This window comes from Nerophis lumbriciformis, linkage group LG25, assembly GCF_033978685.3.
Source record: "Nerophis lumbriciformis linkage group LG25, RoL_Nlum_v2.1, whole genome shotgun sequence".
NCBI classification, from domain to species: domain Eukaryota; kingdom Metazoa; phylum Chordata; class Actinopteri; order Syngnathiformes; family Syngnathidae; genus Nerophis; species Nerophis lumbriciformis.
The window spans coordinates 22929085-22956607 of NC_084572.2; the positions used below are offsets into that span (position 1 = coordinate 22929085).

The window sequence follows — 27523 nt, forward strand, 5'->3', positions numbered from 1 at the left end:
CCTGAAAGGGGACTGAAACTATTTAGGACTGACCGCCATTCAGTGGATCACTGCTTGAGTTTATATTTATATTTTTGTGTAACATGGAATCTTTTCTGGGCCTGCTCATAATGACAACAGCCTTTATCTCACAGGTAGGTTCCTTCTAACATGAACTTATGTAACTGCGTGAAAACAAAAGTCCAAATACGGACAGTAGTTCAAAAATTGGCTAAGGATCGTAGGCGATTAACAATAGTGCATACAGTATCATAAATGTCTATTTAATATGCATGTTTTTATGATGAATTGACTTTAGAGTGGTTATAAAATGTCCACGCTTGTTTGTGCTTGTCCAATAGTAATTATTGTGACTTTGCAAGAAAGTGGAATACAGGAGGACAGTGGTTCTTTTTAAAAACATTTTTTTACTAAGTACTACCTCAGAAAAATCCTGTCTCTCCAAGTATCATCATTATGATTACCATTAAAATACAGTAGCGTAGTAGGCCCAAGTATTCATTAAGAACAACACAGGTTTAAATTAACAATAATATTTGATATTTTTGGCTACTGTAGCATTGCACACAGTTTGAACAGTAACACTGTGTTTAAATATAAGGGAAATAAATAAAATAAGGACCACATTGGAAAAACCTGCCTCTCCAAGTATCATTAAAATAATTAACATTAAAATACAGTAGCATAGTAGGCCCAAGTATTCATTAATAACAACACAGAGGTTTAAATTAACAATATTTGATATTTTTGGCTACTGTAGCATTGCACACAGTTTGAACAGTAACACTGTGTTTAAATATAAGGGAAAAAAATAAAATAAGGACCACATTGGAAAAACCTGGCTCTCAAAGTGTCATCATAATGATTAGCATTAAAATAGCATAGTAGGCCTAAGTATTCATTAATAACAAGCCAGAGGTTTAAATTAACAAGAATATTTGATATGTTTGGCTACTGTAGCATTACACAGTTTGAACAGTAACACAGTTTGAATATAAGAAAAGGGGGAAAAAAACACTGTACTTTTAAGCAAGTGATTTTTTTGGGCGTACCACTAGATGGTGCCCACGTACCACTGGTGATAAACGTACCACGTTTCGAATCACTGCAGGAGGAGCATTTGGATACAATAGGAAATAATGGAAATAGAAGTAAACGGGATCTTTCGCCTCATGATTCGATTCAATTCTGATTCTTGGGGTGACTATTCGATTCAGAATCAGTTCTCTATTCAATACAATTCTCATATATTGTGTATAAATGAAAACCTTTTCAAAACAGGTTACAGGATACAAAAGCTCCTCTTGCCTGCTGACGTGCGACTCATACCCACAGTGTTGGCCTAAAAAACGTATTTAAAAAAATGTACTTTTAAGATTTTAGTAACAAAAATCGCAGAATGTTAATCAACCTAATAAAATAAAACGGAGCAGTTGTTCTCAAACTGTGGTACCACTAGTGGCACGCTGGCTCCTAGTGGTACGCCAAAGAACCACTTAATTAAATATTCAAACACAGTCTTACTGTTCAAACTGTGGGTAATATTGCCGTGGCCAAAAATATTAAATATTCATGTTAAATAAAACCTCTGCCTTGTTTTTAATGAATACTTAGGTCTTACGCTACTGTATTTTAGCGTTGACCATTATGGTGGTACTTGGACAGCCAAGTGTTTTCTGAGGTGGTATTAGGTGAAATAAGTTTGAGAAGCATTGAAATAGAACCACTCCAACCCATTCTCAGTCTTACAATGCTTCGGATTGAAAAATAAGACCAATAATAGTTGTTTGATGTTTTAATCCAAATATTGTTGTCTTTTTTTTTTTTAAATGCAAAAATTATTAAAGATAAAATTTGATTCACGAAAATTGTGAATCAATTTTAGAATCTGAATAAATAAAAATTGTGATTTTGATATTAATTTTTTTTGGAGCACTCTTACATTGCTGGTAATTTTTCACCTGATATTTTAGACAGACGTAACTTTAATCCAGAAAGACGACACAAACAACGCTTAACATAAATCACACGAGTTAATAGTCAAGCTTAAAAACAACACAATTTAGTCTTACTAAGTCTGTAACTTCTGGTGTTCTACCCTGAGCCTTGTTGAGGCTGCTCCTTCTTTGCAAAAAAAAAAAGTTGCAAAATATAGTAGTACCTCAACTGACAGGCTTAATTGGCTTTGTGACGAAGCTCTTAAGTCAAAACATTTCCCACTGAAATGAAATTAATCGGTGCATAGCCCATACTTGCCAACCCTCCCGGATTTTCCGGGAGACTCCCGAAATTCAGCGCCTCTCCCGAAATTCAGGCGGAGCTAGAGGCCACGCCCCCTCCAGCTCCATGCGGACCTGAGTCCGCTTTCCCACAATATAAAGAACGTCTACAGTAAAGCAGTCCGTCTGCCGTAAACCGCAATGTTGTGACACTCTTAAACAGGACAATACTGCCATCTAGTGCATTTGATGAAAGCACTTTTGTGCGTGCCACACAGCAATGCATAATCAGAGAGGGTGTTCAGCATGGTTAGAAAGATAGTGACAGAGAGTAGAACAAGGATGGACAATTCAACCCTTAACTCAACAATGAGTAGATGAGTGTTGTGTGTGTGTATATGTGTAAATAAATGAACACTGAAATTTAAGTATTTCTTTTATATATATATATATATATATATATATATATATAGCTAGAATTCACTGAAAGTCAATTATTTCTTATATATATATAATGTATGAAATACTTGACTTGGTGAATTCTAGCTGTAAATATACTCCTCCCCTCTTAACCACGCCCACCCCCCACCCCCAACCTCCCGAAATTGGAGGTCTCAAGGTTGGCAAGTATGGCATAGCCCCCAAAACAGCACAATTTTAACATGTAACATGCCTTTAAAAAAAGTGATAATACATATTGTATAAAAACAATACAATATAATGTACTACTAACAAGTAATGTAATTGAAATCTACAGCGTTTACCTTGGAGAGTGGACTTATACGGTATCTCCTCCAGCTGTTGTCCGTCAAACACACCATCAGCAGCTTTTCTATATTTTCATGGATACATGTCCGCCATTTTGATATTATCTTAACATCAAAGGGTGGGGCGTTTGACTCCTCCTGCTTCAATATGGTGCAGAGCAGCACTGACACAATACCAATTTGTCAAGACTACACACTCGCTCATGTTTTTGATGATTTATTTCTTTAATTCAATGAGTATCAACTCACTCTCATCACCGTCCTTCACGCTCACTTGCTTTCGTCCAATGTTTGGCGAATAAAGTTATGTTGATCTTTTGTTATAAGCTAATGCTCGGGATAAGACCAAATATTTTGGGCGGATCTTACTGGGTTTACTGTGACGTTTGGCGGGGATGCTTGTATCTCAAATTTCTGCTTGTAATTTAAAGCATAACGATTAGCCGAGAGATAGCTGTCATCTCAAAACGCTCTTAAGTTGAGATACCACTGGATGTGGTATTCAATCAATCAATCAATGTTTATTTATAAAGCCCTAAATCACAAGTGTCTCAAAGGGCTGCACAAGTATTAATCCTTAAGTCCAGTGATTCTCAAACGGTGGTACGCGGGCTCCATCTAGTGGCACGCCAAAGAATCAGTTATATAAATATTTAAACACAGTGTTACCGTTCAAACTGTGTAATGTAACAGTGGCCAAATAATGAAATATGCATGTTAATTAAAACCTCTGCCTTGTTTTTCATTAATACTTAGCCCTACTATGCTACTGTATTTTAATGTTGGTCATTATGGTGGTACTTGGAGAGACAAATGTTTTCTGAGGTGGTTCTTGGTGAAAAATGTTTAAGAACCACTGCTGTAGTCTAACATGTCCACCAAAAATTGGTAGATTGGTAAATTTGCATTGATTGATTGAAACTTTTATTAGTAGATTGCCCAGTACAGTACATATTCCGAACAATTGACCACTAAATGGTAACACCCGAATAAGTTTTTCAAGTTGTTTACGTCGGGGTCCACGTTAATCAATTCATGTTAGCATTACTGTATTGACCCCAACCTGTTTTTATTATATCACCAACTGTAGTTTTTTTTATTTATATATATATATATATATATATATATATTCTCAGAGTATATGTTTTATCCACGTTTTTATTTATTTATTTATTTTTTCTTATTCCAGTTTGTTATAAAAAAAAGAAAAAAGAAAAAAAAAGGCTGTTTTATATTTGTTGTTTGGGTGCAGAATCTGTTTTGACAATAAGATTTTTCCAGGTGACGGCTAGTTGTCCGGCTGTGTGCGAGTGCCCTGCGGGACCCCCGATATGCCCACCCGGGGTTAGCGCTGTACCAGACGGCTGTGGCTGCTGCAAAGTATGCGCTGCACAGCTTAACCAGGACTGCGGCCCCATAAAACCTTGTGACCATCACAAAGGGCTGGAGTGCAATTACGGCAACGATGTGACCGTGGCCTGGGGTGTCTGTCGAGGTAAGTGCTGACGGGAGCATTGCATGCTGGGAAGGGAAGGGACTATCACATAGATGCAGAGGTGGGTAGTGCTGCACTACACACTTAAGTGACTTTTTGTTTGCAAATACGTATATTGTTTTTGAAGGCGCTGTCACATGACTGTTTCACCAATCCAACCTAAGCACCAGAGACGTTTGACTCCACTAAACAAACGGAGCCCCCACCACACTGTAAAAAGTGACATATTTACATCCCAGGCCAGCAGCAATGAAGAAAACGACTTACAGTCGGATGGGGATTTGAATGGCCCCATTCGTCACGGTTTACCTGACACAGGAAACGTCACAACTTGGGGGGGATGCACTATCCACTTTAGCTGCCAGATGGCAATAAAGTGTTGAATTGTTTAAAATGTGTTTTGTAGCAATTTCAACTTTGACCACATTGTCAGTTGCTATGTAGAGTGGTGTTTTCTATCATTTTCAGCAGGCTGCATTGCAAAATTATTAACCCCAGCCCCTTTTTCTCACGCAAGATCCACCCCAGGCATGGGGTCATATGAATCCCTTCCCTACTGTACTTACAAACTATGAAAAATAACATTTATATCATGCGCTGTGTCAGAAGAAATCTTCACTTTTCAGCCGACAAGAATTCCACTTCCAACTAGAAAAAAACATGCTGCGGCAAGTTCTAGATTTTTTTTTTATGTTTTAGCTGCGCATATGCTAACATTAGCCCTGTTATAACATCATGAATTACTGTAAAATGTGCATCTTTTGTAGCACATGCTGTAGTAGTATTTCTCACACAAACACACTAACCAAGGGGTAAGTTAAAGTACCCATGATTGTCACATACACAGGTTAAAAACAGGTGTGGCGAAATTTGTAGTGCAAGTACCATTAAATAAATGAATTTAAAAAATAAAATATATATGTATGTATGTATGTATGTATATATATATATATAGCTACTAAATATGTTACTCACCAGTTACTCAGTACTTGAGTATTTTTTTCGCTTTATATTTACTACTTTTACCCAAGTAGTTATTTGAATGACTACCTTTTTATTTTTGAGTCACATTACTCTCAAGTAAAGAGTAACATTTTTGGCTACTCTACCCACCTCTGCATAGAACAGTATGACCAAATAATGCTACATTGCCTCTTCCTATAGCTATGTGGCTAACGTAGGGATTACTGTAGGTCTGTCAAATAACTTGTGCGATTCATCGCAAAAACATTATCGCATCAATCATGTATAAGGACAAGATCACGGGTACTAGCGGCCAAAATGAGTTTCCTCCGTCGGGGGGCGGGGCTCTTCCTTAGAGATGGGGTGAGAAGAGAGAAGCTCAGAGTAAAGCCGCTGCTCCTCCACATCGAGAGGAGACAGATGAGGTGGTTAAGGCATCTGGTCAGAATGCCCCCTGTACACTTCCTTCGGGAGGTGTTAAGGGCATGTCTGACCGGTAGGAGGCCTCGGAGAAGACAAAGGACACGTTGGAGAGACTGTCTCCCAGCTGGCCTGGGAACACCTCGAGATCCCCCGAGAAGAGCTGGACAAAGTAGCTGGGGAGAGGGAAGTCTAAGCTTCTCTGCTTAGGCTGCTGCCCCCGCGACGAGACCTAGGCTAAGCGGAAGAAAAGGGTGGGGGTTAATCATTTTGCAATGCAGTCTGCCGAAAATGATGGAAAGCGCCACTCTACATAGCAACTGACGCTGTGGTCAAAGTTGGAATTGCTACAAAACACATTTTAAGCGATTCAACATTTTACTGCCATCTGGCGGCTAAAGTGGAAAGTAAAACCCCACAATTTGTCACGTTTCATGTGTCAAGTAAACTGTGAATCCCCTTCCTACTAGAGATGCCCGATAATATCGGCAGTCCGATATCGGCCGATAAATGTTTTAAAATGTAATATCGGAAATTATCGGTATCTGTTTCAAAAAGTAAAATTAATGACTTTTTAAAACACCGCTGTACGGAGCGGTACATATCCCAGTCAGCAGCCCCTCCCCTCTCCCACACACAACACAGGAGTTGACTGCAGCATGAGAGGTTTACTGACGACGCTTGATCACCTCATCAAACCGCCGCGAGCGGAGCATAAGAACAACAACAAGAGTGTGTTGTTGCCGGTGCTGGAGCCGTGGCTAACAAGCCAGCTCGCTCGGTGACTGACTAACGACACCATGTCTATGGTTTGGGATTATTTTAAACTGTGTCTGACGGATAAAAAATCGGGCAATTTGCAATGACTGCAAAAAGTTGGTTATGCGAGGAGGAACCAAGACGTCTTCCTTTTAATACGAGCAATTTGATCTCCCACGTCTTCAAGAATCATAAGGAGATACACGATGAATACAAGCGGAAGGTGGATGAAAAACAAACAGCGGAAAAAAAGTAGTACCACACAGTTGTCGCTTAAAGACTCTGCCGAGGAAAAAACAAAAATACAACAAAAACCACCTCAGGGCGAAAGCCCACGTTGTGGTCAGGGACAACGCACGCAGTATGGCAAAAGCTACGGTGGAGTTTGGTGTGGCTAGTCTGCACTGCATGGCGCACACTTTGCAGCTTGCAGTGAGCGGAGGTGCCCTGTCTCAACGCAGCATTTCAGAAGCTCTGGCTGACTGCTAGGCCACATCAAGCACTCACCACTCGCTTGCAGCACATTTGTGTTACTCATACAAATACGTTAGAGCAGGGCAGATTGAGCCCAGTTTATAATTTCCTGTTATACAGTATACCAGGCAGCCTTGTACTAAAGGAGGAATGTTATTGTTTACTTTATTACTCTAGTATACTCTGGACAGAAGCTGTGTGCCTTCATTGTTTTTGTAGCTGTTGTTTTGAGGCATGTTTGAAAAAAAAAAAAATAATAATAATGCACTTTGTGAAAGTCAAAGTATAGTTTTTCCCATAGTTGTAGTGGGTATCAGGATTATCTCAGGGAGAGCATGTCCCAAATTGTTTTGAGGCATGTTAAAAAAAAAAAAATGCACTTTGTGACTTCAATAATAAAACATGGCAGTGCCATGTTGGCACTTTTTTCCATAACTTGAGTTGAAGTTGTTCTCTTATTTTGGAAAACCTTGTTACTTTGTTTAATGCATCCAGCAGGGCATCACAACAAAATTATGCATAATAATGTGTTAATTCCACGACTGTATATATCGGTATCGGTTGATATCGGAATCGGTAATTAAGAGTTGGACAATATTGGATATCCGCAAAAAAAACATTATCGGACATCTCTACTTCCTACTTTTTATGCTCAAATATTGCTACAGTATATATCCCAATGAAAAAATCTGATTTGGTGAAGCCGCAATATTGGAAGCGACTGTAAAACAGTTGAGTGATTTGCAGTTGTTCCACTTACTGCATTACAAAGCGATTAACGGTGGTTGAAGCAAATGTCTGTCTATCTGTGTTGGCCCTGCAATGAGGTGGTGACTTGTCCAGGGTGTACACCGCCTTCCGCCCGAATGCAGCTGAGATAGGCTCCAGCACCCCTCGCGACCCCGTGAGGGACAAGCGGTAGAAAATGGATGGCTGGATGGATGAAGCACACAAGCTGTCCAAAATTAAAACCCTTTGATCTTGTTTGCTTTTTGTTTCCTAAACACACAAAAATAGATCTAATGTAGATTAAAGTAGACTGAGCCGTTAAATATGTTTCAAGAAAGAACAGGATACATCTGGGCTTTGGGTCCATCCATCCATCCATTTTCTACCGCTTGTCCTTTGGGTCATAGATGACAAAAGAAAAATAGCTTTTAAACCCAAAAATATTACAAGATTACCACCAGCTGGTTTATGCTACCATCAGTGGTTTAACGGAAAATATGTATTTTAAAAATGTCTGTATTTTTCACAATTACTAAATATATTGAATTTAAATTGCTTGCTAGCCAGAAAAGCGCGTGCGCGCACGCAAAATGAGTTTAAGATAAACAATAAAAAATTTGCAGTCGTGTTATGATAGAATACGCATTCAAAGATAGCTAATGCTAGCATTAGCAAACACACAAAATTAATGTGTGTGCACGTGGTATGCTTGTTTTTAATTGCATACTTTGGGCCTGATCTACAAAAAGTTTGCGTGTTTTATGAATTTGCAAATCATAGTATTCTGTTTTTATTTACAATTTACACGTGTGCCAACTTCACTTGTGTGTGTGTGTGTGTGTGTGTGTGTGTGTGTGTGTGTGTGTGTGTGTGTGTGTACAGGCCAAAGGTTTGGACACACCTTCTCATTCAATGTGTTTTCTTTATTTTCATGACTATTTACATTGTAGATTGTCACTGAAGGCATCAAAACTATGAATGAACACATGTGGAGTTATGTACTTAACAAAAAAAGATGAAATAACTGAAAACATGTTTTATATTCTAGCTTCTTCAAAATAGCCACCATTTTGCTCTGATTACTGTTTTGCACACTCTTGGCATTCCCTCTGAGCTTCAAGAGGTTTGAGGTTGAAAGGGTTTTCACTTCACAGGTGTCATAGTTTTGATGCCTTTCGGTTATGAAAATAAAGAATACGCATTGATGTGTGTGTGTGTATACTGGGAGTATATACTGTGTGTGTGTATATACATATTTTATCTCTTTTTGATTTTTTTTTTTTAATCGATTAGGAATTGTTACAAGTAAGAATAACGATTTATTCAAAAATCTTTTTTCTTTTTTTTTACACCCTCAGTACATGTGGTACTTGTCAACATATATGGACTGTCAGAAATAAAAATATTAGGCATGTTGCCTATTCAGCAATACTATTTTATAACTCTTTGATGACTTAATGAGCTGATTAAAACAAATCAATTTGATGCGTTTGGAAAAAAAACTCTTGCAATATGCATATTCTTGCGCTGAAACATTCCAGCGCATGCTTGCAGTTAGTGCCAGCATCTCCCAGGGTGCACCTTCAACGTGCCCAGGAAGTGGTTTCCATTGTAGATGCACTGCAGGGCTGCCTCAAAGTGCCCATAAAAAGCGGTACATACAGTTGTCTGCTGCATATTTGAAAATATAGAAAAACACCACCTGGCATGATGACATGAATGTGCAGTAAATGAGTGTCTCCATGGCCACAGCTAGTAGAACTCGCAAAAACCTCATTTAAATAAGGCTATCTGCAGCCTTTATCAGTTGTACACGCAGTCTTAGTAGATTCAACACACAATTTTATAGTTTGCACAAGTTGTTTAGCGCGTGGTATTCAGATCTTAGTAAATCAGGCCTTAAAGTATGATCTTTCTGACTAACACTCACCCACCAAAACAATGACTCTTGCCTGTGGTCATTGTTAAACGTTACTTCTTCTGCTCGTTTCATCACAGTGGCTGTCTGTAAAATATGGTTTGGAAAAAAAAAAAAAAAGCTTGTGAAATCCAAGAGACACTAAGACAGCCTGTTTAAGAGAGCAACAGTGTTTAGTTTAGCCACGTAAAGCCATCAGCAGTATGGGTCGTGGCACGGAAGTCTGCACATGCACAAACATGAGTGGGAGAGCGGAGGATGTTTTACTGTATGGCAGCAAAAGTAATGGTGATAAAAATAAGCTCCATGCCAAGCGCTGTCCCACAAACTATGAATAGCAGCTTTTTCTAGTCGTGGAGACAAGTAGTCTGACACTTCCTGTCTCCCTATTACCACTGACCTTTCACTCCAAAAAGTTGTTGCTATGGGAAGATATTGTGTGTATAATTGGGAGAGGTCACATTTCAGTATTGAAATAAAAGCATATGTTTGTCATAAACCTCATGGATACCGTATGAGTTGTTCTGTGAGTTGATCCACTAGATTGTTTTGGGAGCCACATTTCCAGAAAGCTAAGTACCGGGTGTCCCTTATTTTGTATGTTCTGGAGAACCAGCATCCTCTACAGATTTGGTTCTATTACTGTTGTTTTTAAGTACCTTCTGTAAAAATTTTAGTTTCTTACACGTTTTTTTAACTGAACTGGCCGGCCACCATTTGATTAGAACAATTGATAAAAAAGAGAGGACCTAAAATGGAACCTTGAGGAACACCATTAGTATAATTAAAAAGGTCAACAAATGACTACTGACTGCATCTGAAGTTTAAAAAAAAACTACAACTCCTTAGTGCAGTGGTTCTTAACATGGTTGGAGGTATCGAACCCCACCAGTTTCATATAAATGCGCATTCACCGAACCCTTCTTTAGTGGGGAAAAAAAATAATAATAATAATCAAATTCAAGACAAAGTTATGTTTTTGGTAACACTTTAGTATGGGGAACATATTCTAAGTAACAAAGACTTAATTTAGAGTTTTTTGGACACTAGGGGAACATATTCTAAGTAACAAAGACTTAATTTAGAGTTATTTGGTTAGGGTTAGGGTTATAATAAGGCCATGCTGAATACGGCATTAATAAGTACTGAATAATGACTAGTTAAGAGCCAATATGTTACTAATTTGCATGTTAATAAGCAACTAATTAATGGTGAATATGTTCCCCATACTAAAGTGTTACCATTGTTTGTTTGTTTTTTTACTGGTGCACAAAATGAACCGTGCATGAAATCACCTTGTTCAAACAACAAAACCAACACAGTGCATAAACTCACAAAAAATTACACACCTGCAAATCAGTCTGACTTCTGCTGTTGCCGTATCCGTAATACGCCGATAGGGAGAAGTTTTTATTTACACGATGAGTCGGGTGTGTCTTGACCTCCGCCGAACCCCTGAGCCCGACTCACTGAACCCCTAGGGTTCGATCGAACCCAGGTTAACAACCACTGCCATAGTGACATAAATCAAATTTAGAAAAAAAAATTGTAACTTCTAAAAAAGGAGAGGACTGAAGGGGTGCCTCAGTTATGTCAATCACAAGTTTGGACCCCAGTGTTCTGTTTGCTAGCAAGGTTCTAATGTCAATGCAAGGATTTGCCAATGGGTTTTTCTAAATTTGCTGCGAAAATGTTTGTCTCCCAAGTCTTGAACTGAACTCAGGGAGGCGGTACGGTGTCATTCCCGGGCCAGATTTGGCCCCCATTGTGCCAGTTGAATAGCCCCGCGCTAAGTCGTTCTCCCTATTAAAAGTGTCACCGCTTCTGTTTCCAGCCAAATCTGAAGGACGCACATGCGAGTACAGCGGCAGGATCTACCAGAACGGCGAGAGCTTCCATGTTGGATGCAAGCACCAGTGTACCTGCATAGACGGCGCTGTGGGATGTGCGCCTCTCTGCGATGACAGGCTGCCTCCGGCCTCGCCGTCCTGCCCGTTCCCAAAGTTGGTCAGGATACCCGGTCAGTGCTGCTTCACTGTGGACTGCCACAAAGGCCCTTGGGGCCTTCCTCCTAAACATCACAAAAAGGTTAGTTGTTGGATGGAATAGGCATAAGATTAATAATATACAGTACATAGTATACACTTTAGGATTGTCTCGGTCCGATATTGATATTGGTCTGATATCAGAAAAAAAAACAAGTATCAGATGGTATCGGCTTGCAGAATAGAATAGAATATATCTTTGTCATTGTACATTGTACAACGAAATTGTAAGCAAAACTAACTTAGTGCAAATTCATAACACATAAAAACATAAGAACATAGATAAAAAATACATAAAAATAGCAAGCACACAGCTCACATGCACAGTCATTATTGTCTTGTGTTCAGCGACACTATTGCTCTCGGGTAAAAAGTGTTCTTAAATCTGTTTGTCCAGCATTTTATTGTCCTGTATCTCCTGCCCGAGGGCAGCAGTTCAAAAAGTTTATGTCCGGGGTGAGATGGGTCCCTTATGATGTTTTGGGTCTTTTTAAGGCACCTGGCACTGTACAGTTTATCTAGGGAGGGGAGAGGGCAGCCAGTGATCTCAGATACAAGCAGTCCTGCAGCGTGTTTATTTGTGCTCCAATAAGCACACAAAGTTGATCTTGTCTTCGATTGAAGTGAATTAATTTACAAAAAGTAGAAAATGGATGGATGGGTGGATGGAAACATGGTAAACTATACTGTAGGCTACTAGGAGCTAGTTTACCTGACACATGAAATGTGGCTTCTTCTCTTTTTCTTTTTTTTTTTAATCCACTTTAGCCGCCAGACGGCGGAAGAGTGTTAAATATCCTACAATGTGAAGTGAAGTGAATTAAATTTATATAGCGCTTTTCTTGAGTGATTCAAAGCGCTTTTAAATAGTAAAGCCCAATATCTAAGTTACATTCAAACCAGTGTGGGTGGCACTGGGCGCAAGTGGGTAAAGTGTCTTGCCCAAGGACACAACGGCAGTGACTAGGATGGCGGAAGCGGGACTCAAACCTGGAACCCTCAAGTTGCTGGCACGGCCACTCTACCAACCCATCTATACCGCCCGGTATGTGTTTTGTTGGCAATTCCAACTTTGACCACTACGTCAGTTGCTATATAGAGTGGCGCTTTCCATCATTTTCGGCAGACTGCATTACAAAAGTATTAACTCTCCCACCTTCCTGTTACGCGAGATCCACCCAGGCATGGGGCCATGTGAATCGCTTCCCCTCTGTTCGTCCTTTCACATTTTATTGCGTCAGTAAGCTCTCATCCCAATTTCCTTGCATTTCTGGACCACAATTTGAAAGACAGTGCCACCCGGTGGCGAGATATGAGTGCGACAATCACTCACCAGTGACAATTGCCCTGATTAATGCACTTAATAATCTTAAAGAAGAATGAAAGTACGGTAAGCACCGAAAAAATGCAAAGTTGTGTTTCATCTTGTAGATGTCCTTTCCAAAAAGACACCAATCCAAACCGGAGCGTCACCCTGCCCTGCGACCTCGTGAAAATGATCCGCTCATGGAGAACGACATCACACCTCTCAGAACGAACGGCTGGGAAGGTGAACGAGGTTACAATCACCTGCCAGGTGAGAGGAGAGAGCATCCTTGCGTGAACGATCTCACAGCAGGTGATGTTTTGAAAAAAACAATCTGTGTTTTCAGTGTGGGGCCCCCTGAAGAAGTGTCCCATCCTCACCACCGACTGGTCCCAGTGCTCGCGCAGCTGCGGTATGGGCGTTTCCTCCCGCCTCTCCAACAAGAACCCTCAATGCAAGCTGGAGAGGGAGACCAGACTCTGTACAGTACGGCCATGCAACGCTGGGACTTTTCCAAGCAAGGTAAAGTTAACAAGACTTTTTTTTAATTTTTTTTTATTGCAGCAACAAAACATGGCCTTATCAAGTAAACCTCCACACCTTGTGAAAACACCTAACCATACAAAATGCCTTTTGACATTCATTAATGCCGTCCAACAATACCATTTTATACACTTTTTTTGTTTGTGAAACCATTTTTATAGTTTTTTAATCAAACATGAATTTAATTTGATGCATGATTTGTACTAAAATAAATATTAAATTAATTTACCCTAATAAATCCTGATTATGTCTAAATTTAAGCATAAGCAGATTTTTATTTTGAGCCCCCTGCCACCAATAATACATTTTTTTCACACTTTTTTCTTTAACATTTTTTATATATATTTTTTAAATTAAATATGGATTTATTTTGATGCATGTTTTGTACTAAGATGAATTTGTGGAAGATAAATTGTTTAATATTTTTTAAATTGCAAAAAAACACAATGTAATTAAAACATAAACCAGCAAAGGCCCGAAGTAGATTTTTAATCAAATGTGATTTTATTTTGATGCACGTCTTATACTAAAGTAAATTCATAAAAAGTCAATCGTTCAACATATTTTTAATTTAAAAAATAATAAATTTAACATCATTAAAACATAAACAAACAAAGGCCCTAAGCAGAATTTTATTTGAACTCGAACCCCCAATAATATATTTTTTTCAAACTTTATTTATGTGGAATCATTTTTATACTTTTTTTTTTAAATCAAAATTGTATTTAATTTGATGCATATTTTGTATTAAAATGAATTAATAGGAAATATATTGTTCAAATTAATTTGTTTATGTAAAATAACAAATTTAACAAATTATAAACAAACAATCCTTTCAGACCACTGGCTAAATTTGGGTCCGAAGCAGAATTTTATTTTGAGGCCACCCATTAAAAACATTTTCACACTTTTTTATTTGTATGAAACTATCTTTACACTTTTTTTTAACAAAACTTGAATTTTATTTGATGCATATATTGAACTAAAACAAATTAATGAGGGAAAAATTATTATTAAATTATTTATTATTTAATTATATTTTTAGCCGAGTTAAATTGAAACCTTGAGCAGGAATGTTATTTTCTATTTTTTAAATTTTTTATACTTTTTAATCAAACTTGAATTTAATTTGATGCATATTTTGTACTAAAAACAAATTCATTGTAAATACATTATATTTTTTTTGTATAGTACTGCAAAATAACAAATGTAAAATAATTAAAACAAAGTTGTATATGCTCCTTGTGCATTGCAGGCCGGAATTTGATCCCAGTAAATCTATTTACTCGCCCAGCAACAACGCTGTGCGCCACAATGAGAATTTCTTGGGAAATGTTCCATTATACTGTTATCAGTGACGGAGCAGGAAGGGGTGAAGGATTACATTAGCGGTAAAATTTCATATGAAGCGCTCTGTCATTTATTAATTTACATTTTACATGCGCTTCTTCACGCAAAATGGGGCCCCTCCATGGCTTGTGGGGCCCCGACACACAGCGTGTGATCTGCGTGTGAGGAAGGTAACCCTGTATCAAAGTAAAGAGTAAACTGGGTTTACTGTACCGGTAGTTATTTTTTAATTAGGGACCGCAATGTCCCTTTGGGACAGAGGACCCTTTTGTAATTGTAAGGTTTTATTATTATTCCGCCTTCTCTTTGAGCTGTAGTTTGACCCCCTTAACATGCTTCAAAACTCACCATATTCAGGACTAGCGAAAATTGCCATCTAATAAAAAAAACCAAACCCCAAAACTCAAAATTGCGCTCTAGCGCCCCCTAGGAAAAAATACAGACAAAACGGCTTGTAACTTCCGGTAGGAATGTTGTAGAGACATGAAACAAAAACCTCTATGTAGGTCTGACTTAGACCTAGATTTCATACATTGACAACCTTCAGCAAAAATCAACAGGAAGTTGGCAATTCCCCCTTCAAACCAAAAGTTTTGTAAAAACAGTCACTTTTGCCTCTTTGAGCTGTAATTTGACCCCCTTAACATGCTTCAAAACTCACCAAACTGGACACACACATCAGGACTGGCAAAAATTGCGATCTAATAAAAAAATAAAAAAACCCAAAACTCTAAATTGCGCTCTAGCGCTCCCTAGGAAGAAAACACAAACAAAACTGCCTGTAACTTCCACTAGGAATGTCTTAGAGACATGAAACAAAAACCTCTATGTAGGTCTCACTTAGACCTACATTTCATATATTGACAACCCCCAGCAAAAGTCAACAGGAAGTTTGCAATTCCCCCTTCAAAACAAAAGTTTTGTAAAAACCGGTCACCTTTTTTCAAACATTATCTCCTCTGAGCGCGTTTGTCGTGTCTGCTTCAAACTAACACAGGAGAGAGATTGAACCCTTCTGATTAAAAGTTGACCAAAGAGTTTTAATTACTGCTCCGGTTTGGATTTTATGTGCCGTCAAAGTCGGTCCCGTCCATCGCAGCTTTAATTATTATTATTATTTCATCAGTTCTAGGCTGCAGGTTGGTTGTAATAAAAAATCTTGATGTTTTTTTTTTCTAAAACTGCTTTTGCAAGTGGATGTATATTTATACAAGCACAAGATTCTATGGTCACCATCACAGTTTTCCTCTTAAGCACTACTGGTAACCTTGTGTGATGGCATTGCATGAAAAAAAAACACACTCAAGGATTTTTGTGAGACTGTGTTTTTTGTGCTGTCAGTCACGAGCACCAAAGTCGTCATTACCATTTCCGGGCTAAGCGCTACATGCAATTGTAAAAGCACAGGTGCTCATTTTCTCTGTTGTGTTTTAGTTTTGTTTAGTATATATAGCACCCTCTATCCAGGCTTAGCATTCCTGCCAAGCAACTGTCCATAGCTAAGCTTTGCGTGTATGTGGGGGCTCTTTGTCATGCTTGGTTCGCCTTAAGGTGCCGTGGAAAATCACAGAGTGTGCACGTTTATGGAGATGTACAATGAGAAGCTGTTGGGGGAAAAAAGCAAAAAATGTGTTTTTATAGAGGAAAAGAGTTGTCATGCATGGAAGCATATTGGAGAGAAGCAAGTGGGTGGTCAAAGTGAACCATGGGGCAGTAGAATCACGATAATGACAGTGATACCTTCAAAATCATGGTTTTTGAAAAAAGAAAAAAAAAGTTAGGCAGTTGAACAGTGGGAAATAATGTCAAATGAAATTATTTGTTCTAGGCTCAAACTGTTTCCATCATAAAAATCGTTATCAACTGTCCAGGCAAATATAATGAATTTTAGTAACATTCTGATTCTACAACACAAATATAACGCTGAAACAACATGCTTTTTGACAACGTTTATTCAATGTCAGGTTGTGACGTCGATTTGACCATTGAAATTTGGTCATTTCCCAACCACCAACTTTGGACACCAACGTTGTCTCAATTTACAAATACAACTGTTTTCCAATGTTGTTTTAAAGTCAGGTTTAAAGGACATGTATGAATAATCAGCGTTGCATCAATGTCTTGTCTGGTCCGATTTCAAATTTTCGGGACTAATGCAGATCCCAAATACACATCAGCAGGTAATAAAATACGGTTTTGCATAATATTATGAAACAAAACGCCAGATAATTAGTCTCCTAATAGGTGCCATTTTGGGATCCGTATACCGACACCATAATAATACCCGCATGTAGATGACAAATTAAATTGGATACTCAAGACAAAGATGGCAAAATTATTGCTATGTTATATCAAATTAAAAACTCTGTAAATCAAAATGCTCTTAGCATGTTGTATACCGTATTTTTCGGAGTATAAGTCGCTCCGGAGTATAAGTCGCACCTGCCGAAAATGCATAATAAAGAAGAAAAAAAACATAAGTCGCACTGGAGTATAAGTCACATTTTTGGGGGAAATTTATTTGATAAAACCCAACACCAAGAATAGACATTTGAAAGGCAATTTAAAATAAATAAAGAATAGTGAACAACAGGCTGAATAAGTGTATGTTATATGAGGCATGAATAACCAACTGAGAACGTGCCTGGTATGTTAACGTAACATATTATGCTAAGAGTCATTCAAATAACTATAACATATAGAACATGTTATACGTTTACCAAACAATCTGTCACTCCTAATCGCTAAATCCCATGAAATCTTATACGTCTAGTCTCTTACGTGAATGAGCTAAATAATATTATTTCATATTTTACGGTAATGTGTTAATTTCACACACAAGTCGCTCCTGAGTATAAGTCGCACCCCCGGCCAAACTATGAAAAAAAACTGCGACTTATAGTCCGGAAAATACGGTAACTCTTTCGTACTCCCATATCTCAATTATTGTGTTGAAATCTGGGGTAATAATTACAAATCAAACATCAACTCTATATTCTTACTTCAAAAGAAAGCCATTAGATTTGTAAATCATGCAGATTATTATGCTCATACTATGGTTGTACGGTATACCGGTATTAGTATAGTACCGCGATACTAATGAATCATTTTCGGTACAATACCGCCTCTGAAACGTACCAGTCCCGCGTCGTGGTCACGTCAAATCATTGCTGGTTTTACGAGCAGAGGAGCATGTTCGGCAGTGCACAATCACAGAGTACTTACAAACAGACACAGTGTGGAGACAGAAAAGGGAGAACGGACGCATTTTGGCTTAAAAACTAAAGATAAAGGTGAAGTTATAACACTGAAACGCCCTCAGGAAGAGGTGCTTTAAGACATGGCTAGCTAGCTAGCGGCTAACGTCCAACCGCCATCGGCAGTGTTTTAGCTACTTCTAAATCACTAATCCTCGTCTCCATGGCGACAAAGCAAGTTTCTTACAAGTATCATCCCTGCAGGACGAGGAATAGCTAAACATGTTTCACTACACACCGTCAAAATGTAAACAAACGCCATTGGTGGATCTACACCTGACATCCACTGTAATGATGCCAAGTACAGGCACGTATCTAGTCGATACTACTATGATTACGTCGATATTTTTTGGCATCACAACATCTTTTGTTTTTAAAAAATTCATATTATGTTTATAAAGTCAGGAAATATGTCCCTGGACACATGAGGACGATGAATATGACCAATGTATGATCCTGTAACGACTTGGTATCGGATTGATACCCAAATTTAAACAGAAGAATAAGTGATTATTACATTTTAACAGAGGTGTAGATAGAACATGTTGAAAGAGAAAGTAAGCAGATATTAACAGTAAATGAACAAGTAGATTAATAATTATTTTTTACAGATTTTCCTTCATAATTTTGACAAAATAATAGAATGGGTAATGACACAATATGTCAGCAGACTAATTACAATAATTGTTTGTTTACTTAGTACTAAAAGACAAGTTGTCTAGTATGTTCACTATTTTATTTAAGGACTAAATAAAATAAACATGTTTAATGTACCCTAAGATTTTTTGTTAAAATAAAGCCAATAATGCAATTTTTTTTGTGGTCCCCTTTATTTAGAAAAGTACCGAAAAGTATCAAAATATTTTTGGTACTGGTACCAAAATATTGGTATCGGGACAACACTAGCTCATACCAATGCTCTTTTCATTCAATTGAAAACATGAAAACTGCATGATCTTTTTGACCTCAACACTGCCATTGTGACGTATAAAGCTCATAACCACATGCTGCCTCGGTGTCTACAGGAGAGGTTCAAACCCAGGGAGAGTCCCTATGACCTCAGAGGTTCATCTGTCTTTCAGAAAGCAAACATAAGAAGTAGTTTAAAAAGTAGATATTTCTGTCAGGGGGTTGATCTGTGGAACAGCTTAAATGATGCCTTAAATTGTTCCATTCACACATTTAAAAAAAACTTTAAGACCAATGTCTTAGAAAAATATATCACTCTTGAATCAACACCAGTAGTTAATACTATGATCAATGTTTGTTACAAAACTAAATGTGTGACATAAATAATAATGGAAGTATGTGTTTGTATATAGCATATTATTGGTACAAATGTTTAACACGTGTACAAGTATATTTCACAACTGTTCTTTACTGTGTATATATTTGAACAGTATTTATGTTGTGTACACGGTGTGTTTATAATATGTTGTGTAAAGGAAATTTCACATTTCTATGAAGCTCAAGATCAGAGCTCAATGTCTCCTTGTTTTCACGACATCTTGTAATTGAGATTGTTTATAGGGGTTAGGCGAAATAAGTGCTCACCTTCAGCCTAAACCAGGGGTGTCAAACTCATTTTAGATCGGGGGCCACATGGAGAAAAATCTACTCCCAAGTGGGCCGGACTGGTAAAATCATGGCACGATAACTTAAAAATAAAGACAACTTCAGATTGTTTTCTTTGGTTAAAAATAGAACAAGAACTTTCTGAAAATGTACAAATCATAATGTTGTTGGGTTTTTTTTACACTTACATGTTGCGGTTAATAGTGTTCTATCTATTTGTCCTTATTTATACTTTCTGAATAAATTATGTGATAATGTTCATCAATCAACTCATTGGTGTTAATTTTCAATCCATCAAGATAAAAAAATATCAAAATCAAATTACAGGATGTTATTCATGTAGTTTGATCATTTTCCTCGACTGGTGTACTAACATGTGGTTTATTTATTTTTTTGCATATGTAGCATAATCGTTAGATACAAACAGCAGTTTCTTTCATTCAAAAATTTCGGCTCACTTTTCTACTTAGCAAACTCATCCCGTGGGCCGGATAAAACCTGTTCCGGGCCATTTGTTTGACATCCCTGGCCTAAAACCCTTTTGTCTGTAAACTTTATGAATTCATGGATGTAAAACTGTTTGTTTATTTGGACAACTGCCCAAATAAATAATAAACTAAATGTTGAAGCACAGTACGTCTGACTACAGTAGCCATAATGCTCCGACAATCCATCAAGCGGTGCGTCTTCGTAGTTTACCAAAGTCTCACTAAAACATTTTTGACAGATTTTTGAGCACCGTGTGTAATGTTTTATATTCTCAATCAAACAACATTTTGGTGTTGCTTGCTTACGGGTACTTGCTCGCGTCATTTATTGAACATGCTTCCACCTGCAGACCACACGTATCTCTTGTGTGTGACTGCCATCTACTGGTCACACTTATCATTATACCGTGTACCAAATAAAATTGCTTGGAGGTCTGTAAGCACAACCAGAATGAATAGGTACATTAGGAGCACCGGGTTATAAGGCATTAGTGTTGTCCCGATACCAATATTTTTTCCATACTTTTCTAAATAAAGGGGACCACAAAAAATTGCATTGGCTTTATTTTAACAAAAAATCTTAGGGTACATTAAACATATGTTTATTATTGCACGTTTGTCCTTAAATAAAATAGTGAACATACAAGACAACTTGTCTTTTAGTAGTAAGTAAGCAAACAAAGGCTCCTATTTTAGCTGCTGACGTATGCAGTAACATATTGTGTCATTTTCCATTCTATTATTTTGTCAACATTATAGACTTAGACTTAGACTTCCTTTTTATTGTCATTCAAATTTGAACTTTACAGCACAGATAAGAACAACATTTTTGTTACATAACCTCATGGTAGTGCAGGATAAAAAAGCAATAAGGTGCATATATAAATAAATAAATAAATATAATATATATAAATAAATAGATTGCTGTACAGATTATTAAGGACAAGTGGTAGAAAATGAATTATTAATCTACTTGTTCATTTACTGTTAATATCTGCTTACTTTATCTTTTAACATGTTCTATCTACACTTCTGTTAAAATGTAATAATCATCTATTCTTCTGTTTGATACTTAACATTAGTTTTGGTATCCATCCGATACCAAGTCGTTACAGGATTATACATTGGTCATATTCAAAGTTTATAAACACAATATAAATAAAATGTGTTGCCAAAAAATATTGACTTAATCATAGTAGTATCTACTAGATACGGTCCTGTACTTGGTATCATTACAGTGGATGTCAGGTGTAGATCCACCAATGGCGTTTGTTTACATTTTGACGCCGGTGAGCTACGGTGTGTAGTGAAGCATGTTTAGCTATTCCTCGTCCTGCAGGGATGATACTTGTAAGAAACTCACTTTATTTGTCGCCATGGAGGCGAGGATTAGTGATTTAGAAGTAGCTAAAACACTGCAGACTGGGGCTGGCTCGCCATGTCTTAAAGCACCTCTTCCTGAGGGTGTTTCAGTGTTATAATTGTACCTTTATCGTTAGTTTTTAAGCCAAAATGCATCCGTTCTCCTTTTTTTGTCTACACACTGTTTGTTCATCCACCCCGGATGAGATCCGCCCGGAGTTCCTTAAGGCTCTGGATGCTGTGGGGCTGTCTTGGTTGACAAGACTCTGCAGCATCGCGTGGACATCGGGGGCGGTACCTCTGGATTGGCAGACCGGGGTGGTGGTTCCTCTCTTTAAGAAGGGGAACCGGAGGGTGTGTTCCAACTATCGTAGGATCACACTCCTCAGCCTTCCCGGTAAGGTCTATTTAGGTGTACTGGAGAGGAGGCTACGCCGGATAGTCGAACCTCGGATTCAGGAGGAACAGTGTGGTTTTCGTCCTGGTCGTGGAACTGTGGACCAGCTCTATACTCTCGGCAGGGTCCTTGAGGGTGCATGGGAGTTTGCCCAACCAGTCTACATGTGCTTTGTGGACTTGGAGAAGGCATTTGACCGTGTCCTGTGGGGAGTGCTCAGAGAGTATGGGGTATCAGACTGTCTGATTGTGACTGTCCGCTCCCTGTATAATCAGTGTCAGAGCTTGGTCCGCATTGCCGGCAGTAAGTCGGACACGTTTCCAGTGAGGGTTGGACTCCGCCAAGGCTGCCCTTTGTCACCGATTCTGTTCATAACTTTTATGGACAGAATTTCTAGGCGCAGTCAAGGCGTTGACTGCGCCTAGAAATTGGCTGCAGGATTAGGTCTCTGCTTTTTGCAGATGATGTGGTCCTGATGGCTTCATCTGGCCAGGATCTTCAGCTCTCACTGGATCGGTTCGCAGCCGAGTGTGAAGCGACTGGGATGAGAATCAGCACCTCCAAGTCCGAGTCCATGGTTCTCGCCCGGAAAAGGGTGGAGTGCCATCTCCGGGTTGGGGAGGAGACCTTGCCCCAAGTGGAGGATTTCAAGTACCTAGGAGTCTTGTTCACGAGTGAGGGAAAAGTGGATCGTGAGATTGACAGGCGGATCGGTGCGGCATCTTCAGTAATGCGGACGCTTTATCGATCCGTTGTGGTGAAGGAGCTGAGCCAGAAGGCAAAGCTCTCAATTTCCCGGTCGATTTACGTTCCCATCCTCACCTATGGTCATGAGCTTTGGGTTATGACCGAAAGGACAAGATCACGGGTACAAGCGGCCGAAATGAGTTTCCTCCGCCGGGTGGCGGGGCTCTCCCTTAGAGATAGGGTGAGAAGCTCTGCCATCCGGGGGGAGCTCAAAGTAAAGCCGCTGCTCCTCCACATCGAGAGGAGCCAAATGAGGTGGTTCGGGCATCTGGTCAGGATGCCACCCGAACGCCTCCCTCGGGAGGTGTTTAGGGCACGTCCGACCGGCAGGAGGCCACGGGGAAGACCCAGGACACGTTGGGAAGACTGTCTCACGGCTGGCCTGGGAACGCCTCGGGATCCCCCGGGAGGATCTGGACGAAGTGGCTGGGGAGAGGGAAGTCTGGGCTTCTCTGCTTAGGCTGCTGCCCCCGCGACCCGACCTCGGATAAGCGGAAGAAGATGGATGGATGGATGGACACTGTTTGTTTGTAAGATTGTGCGCTGCTGAACATGCTTGTAAACCAGCAATGACACAACGTGACGACGACAGGGGACCGGTACTTTTCAGAGGCGGTATAGTACTGAATGTGATTCATTAGTATCGCGGTACTATACTAATACCCGTATACCGTACAACCCACATGCGGCCCGTTAAGCTTTTCAATCTGGCCCGCCGGACATTCCCAAATCATTTTTTTTAGATCTTTAAGATGGAAAGTGTAGCTGCCATTATGATGTGCAGTGATGTTTTCAAATGACCGGAGGTCTTGAACTATACAAAGTATTTCAATGGTTGGAATCTGCGCTTTTGCATGATATACTAGTTACTATGGTCATCTAATTAGTTACTATGGTCATCGAATTAGTTACTATGGTAATCCAAGTCACAACAGCTCAGACGAAGCACCAAGCAGTGTGGGTGTGGTTTGTTTCCACAGTGTTTCCAGAGCGGCCAGCCTGAAATGTGGGTGTCAGGGTCAGACGCAAAGGGAGATTTTTACAACATAGTTCTAAAGCTTAGTCATATATCAAATATATCAGATTGTAGGTGTGTTGTTTTTTTTACGCTTCGCGTTCGTATTTCACTGTTTGTTGCATTTTTGTTGCGTTTCGCTTGATTGTAAAATATGTGGATGGAGAGGGGGTGTGACGTTCATATGTTGTCAATATTCAGTGTTTTGTCCTTCATAGTTAATATTGTAAATCCCACATTCTTTATTTTCATGTACATTCTGGGTGTCTCATTCAGTAAAAAAAAATTAAATTCCATTCCGTTTTCTCAGGCGGTCTGTCATTTCAGTTTTTAGCATTCAATCAGACATTATTGTGAGGTTTTGTATTAGTGTTCCTAAAAATAGGTATACCGGCCCCCGGACACATTTTTTTTCTCAAAATTTGGCCCCCCGAGTCAAAATAATTGCCCAGGCCTGCTATAAGGATTACTGTCCATTTTTGAGAAATTAAAGTGTTTTAAGTCCACCTTATAGTCAGAAAATACTACACATTATTATTATTATTACATGTTTGTCATTCCAGGCACAGAGAGGAAAAAGATGCTCCACCGCCCAAAAAGCGCCGTCGCCCCAGCGCCTGTCCTTCGGGGAGTGTGTGAGCGTGCGTCTCTACCGCCCCAACTTCTGCGGCGTCTGTCCGGACGGACGCTGCTGCTCGCCACGCCGCACGCGCACCGTCCCCGTGACCTTCGCCTGCCCGGACGGCCAGCGGTTTCAGAGGTCAACCATGTTCATTCAGTCGTGCAAATGCAGCGAGGACGCGAGCGGCCACCTGAACGACGTGGCGCTGCCGCCACGGCACTGGATGTACGGAGACACGCACAAGTTCATAGATTAATGTTTTTATTGCGATGGATGGACGGCGGAAGAAAACGACGAGCCAACTTTTTTATTTTTTTTCCCTCATCTGGCTCCGAGTGAGTAAAGAGTGCGTACACACACCTGCCAACAAGCAGGGCGCCCCCTAGTTGTACTGCGTCCTTGTCAGACCTGGGAGCTAGATTCAAAAACACTTCAGGATCGCTTGTTCTGATGCTAGTATTTTGGGAGCTTGCAGACAGCAACATGACCTTTGACACGGTGGCCACAACTCCAAGTCGCTCGACGCCAAATCCCATGATGCATTGGTCCCACTTGACAACCAGCAAAAGAACTCTTGAGGTTTTTGCAGGGAATAATGACTTTGACGCGGCAGTTTTGAAACACAGACTGCACTAGTTTCTGTAGATTTTTTTTTTTTTCCCGCCGCTAGTGGTGGAACGTGTGACGCATTTCTGCTCGAAAGTAGAGATGTCCGATAATATCGGACTGCCGATAAATTATCGGTTTCAAAAAGTTAAATTTATGACTTTTTAAAACGCCGCTGTGTACACGGACGTAGGGAGAAGTACCTTTTTAAAGGCACTTCCTTTTGCGTGCCGGCCCAGTCTCACAAGATCTACGGCTTTTCACACACACAAGTGAATGCAATGCATACTTGGTCAACAGCCATACAGGTCACACTGAGGGTGGCCGTATAAACAACTTTAACACTGTTACAAATATGCGCCACACTGTGAACCCACACCAAACAAGAATGACAAACACATTTCAGGAGAACATCCGCACCGTAACACAACAGAACAAATACCCAGAACCCCTTGCAGCACTTACTCTTCCGGGACGCTACAATATACACCCTCCGCTACTCCCTATCCCCCCGCCCATCTCAACCCCCCCCACCCCAACCCCTCCCACCTCAACCTCCTCATGCTCTCTGAGGGAGAGCATGTCCCAAATTCCAAGCTGCTGTTTAAAGGCATGTTTAAAAAAAATAATGCACTTTGTGACTTCAATAATAAATATGGCAGTGCCATGTTGGCAATTTTTTTCCATAACTTGAGTTGATTTATTTTGGAAAACCTTGTTACATTGTTTAATGCATCCAGCGGGGCATCACAACAAAATTAGGCATAATAATGTGTTAATTCCACGACTGTATACATCTGTATCGGTTATTGGAATCGGTAATTAAGAGTTGGACAATATCGCAATATCGGCAAAAAAGCCATTATCGAACATCTCTACTCGGAAGTGAAAAAACATGGACTGCGAATTAAATTGGTTGTGTCGCAACTTGCTCAAAGTTACATTTTTCAAAACAAAAAAGAACGCCACCGACGTTTTTGTTATGTTGCAGCCTTATTCCAAAATGGAATAAGTTCATTTTCGTCCTCAAAATTCTACACACAACACCCCACAATAACTGTTTTTTTATTTTTATTTTGCAAATGCATTAAAAATTGATTATATGTATTCACAGCTTTTGCTCAATACTCTTGTGCACCTTTTTTGAAGCAATTACAGCCTCAAGTCTTTTTGAATACGATGCTGGAGATGTTCAGGGACATCCTGACACTTCCTATTCAACCTGATAAAGCTTGAGAGGTGCTGCAAAGAGGAATGGGCAAAACTGAAAGATAGGTGTGCCAAGCTTGTGGCATTGTATTGAAAAAGACTTGAGGCTGTAATTGCTGCCAAAGTATTGATAAGAGACTGTGAATACTTATGTGATTTTTTTAGTTTTTATTGTTAATAAATTTGCATTAAAAAAAAAAAAAGATTTTCACATTGTCATTATGGGGTATTGTGTGTAGAATATTTAGGACGAAACTGAATTTATTCCATTTTGGAATAAAGCTGTATCAACGAAATATGTAAAAAGTGAAGCGCTGTGAATACTTTGTGGATGCACTGTATATTACTATTAAACATAACAGTTTTTTTTTACATCCATCCATCCATCCATCTTCTTCCGCTTATCCGAGGTCGGGTCGCGGGGGCAGCAGCTTAAGCAGGGAAGCCCAGACTTCCCTCTCCCCAGCCACTTCGTCCAGCTCCTCCCGGGGGATCCCGAGGCGTTCCCAGGCCAGCCGGGAGAGATAGTCTTCCCAGCGTGTCCTGGGTCTTCCCTGTGGCCTCCTACCGGTCGGACGTGCCCGAAACACCTTCCTAGGGAGGCGTTCGGGTGGCATCCTGACCAGATGCCCGAACCACCTCATCTGGCTCCTCTTGATGTGGAGGAGCAGCGGCTTTACTTTGAGCTCCCCCCGGATGACAGAGCTTCTCACCCTATCTCTAAGGGAGAGCCCCGCCACTCGGCGGAGGAAACTCATTTCGGCCGCTTGTACCCGTGATCTTGTCCTTTCGGTCATGACCCAAAGCTCATGACCATAGGTGAGGATGGGAACGTAGATCGACCGGTAAATCGAGAGCTTTGCCTTCCGGCTCAGCTCCTTCTTCACCACAACGGATCGATACAGCGTCCGCATTACTGAAGACGCCGCACCGATCCACCTGTCGATCTCACGATCCACTCTTCCCCCACTCGTGAACAAGACTCCGAGGTACTTGAACTCCTCCACTTGGGGCAAGATCTCCTCCCCAACCCGGAGATGGCACTCCACCCTTTTCCGGGAGAGAACCATGGACTCGGACTTGGAGGTGCTGATTCCCATCCCAGTCGCTTCACACTCGGCTGTGAACCGATCCAGTGAGAGCTGAAGATCTTGGCCGGAGGAAGCCATCAGGACCACATCATCTGCAAATAGCAGTGACCTAATCCTGCAGCCACCAAACCAGATCCCCTCAACGCCTTGACTGCGCCTAGAAATT

At 39.9% G+C, this 27523-nt stretch overlaps 1 protein-coding gene across 1 annotated transcript; it reads left to right on the top strand.

Annotated features, from left to right (window-relative positions):
- LOC133622013 (CCN family member 1-like) lies at nucleotides 1-26104 on the top strand. Its single transcript, XM_061984532.1, has 6 exons — nucleotides 1-134; nucleotides 4268-4481; nucleotides 11579-11832; nucleotides 13221-13365; nucleotides 13442-13617; nucleotides 24393-26104. The coding sequence occupies exons 1-6, from the start codon at nucleotides 84-86 to the stop codon at nucleotides 24705-24707; spliced, it is 1155 nt and encodes a 384-aa protein (XP_061840516.1). The 5' UTR covers nucleotides 1-83; the 3' UTR covers nucleotides 24708-26104.
- Nucleotides 26105-27523: the final 1419 nt, after the last annotated feature.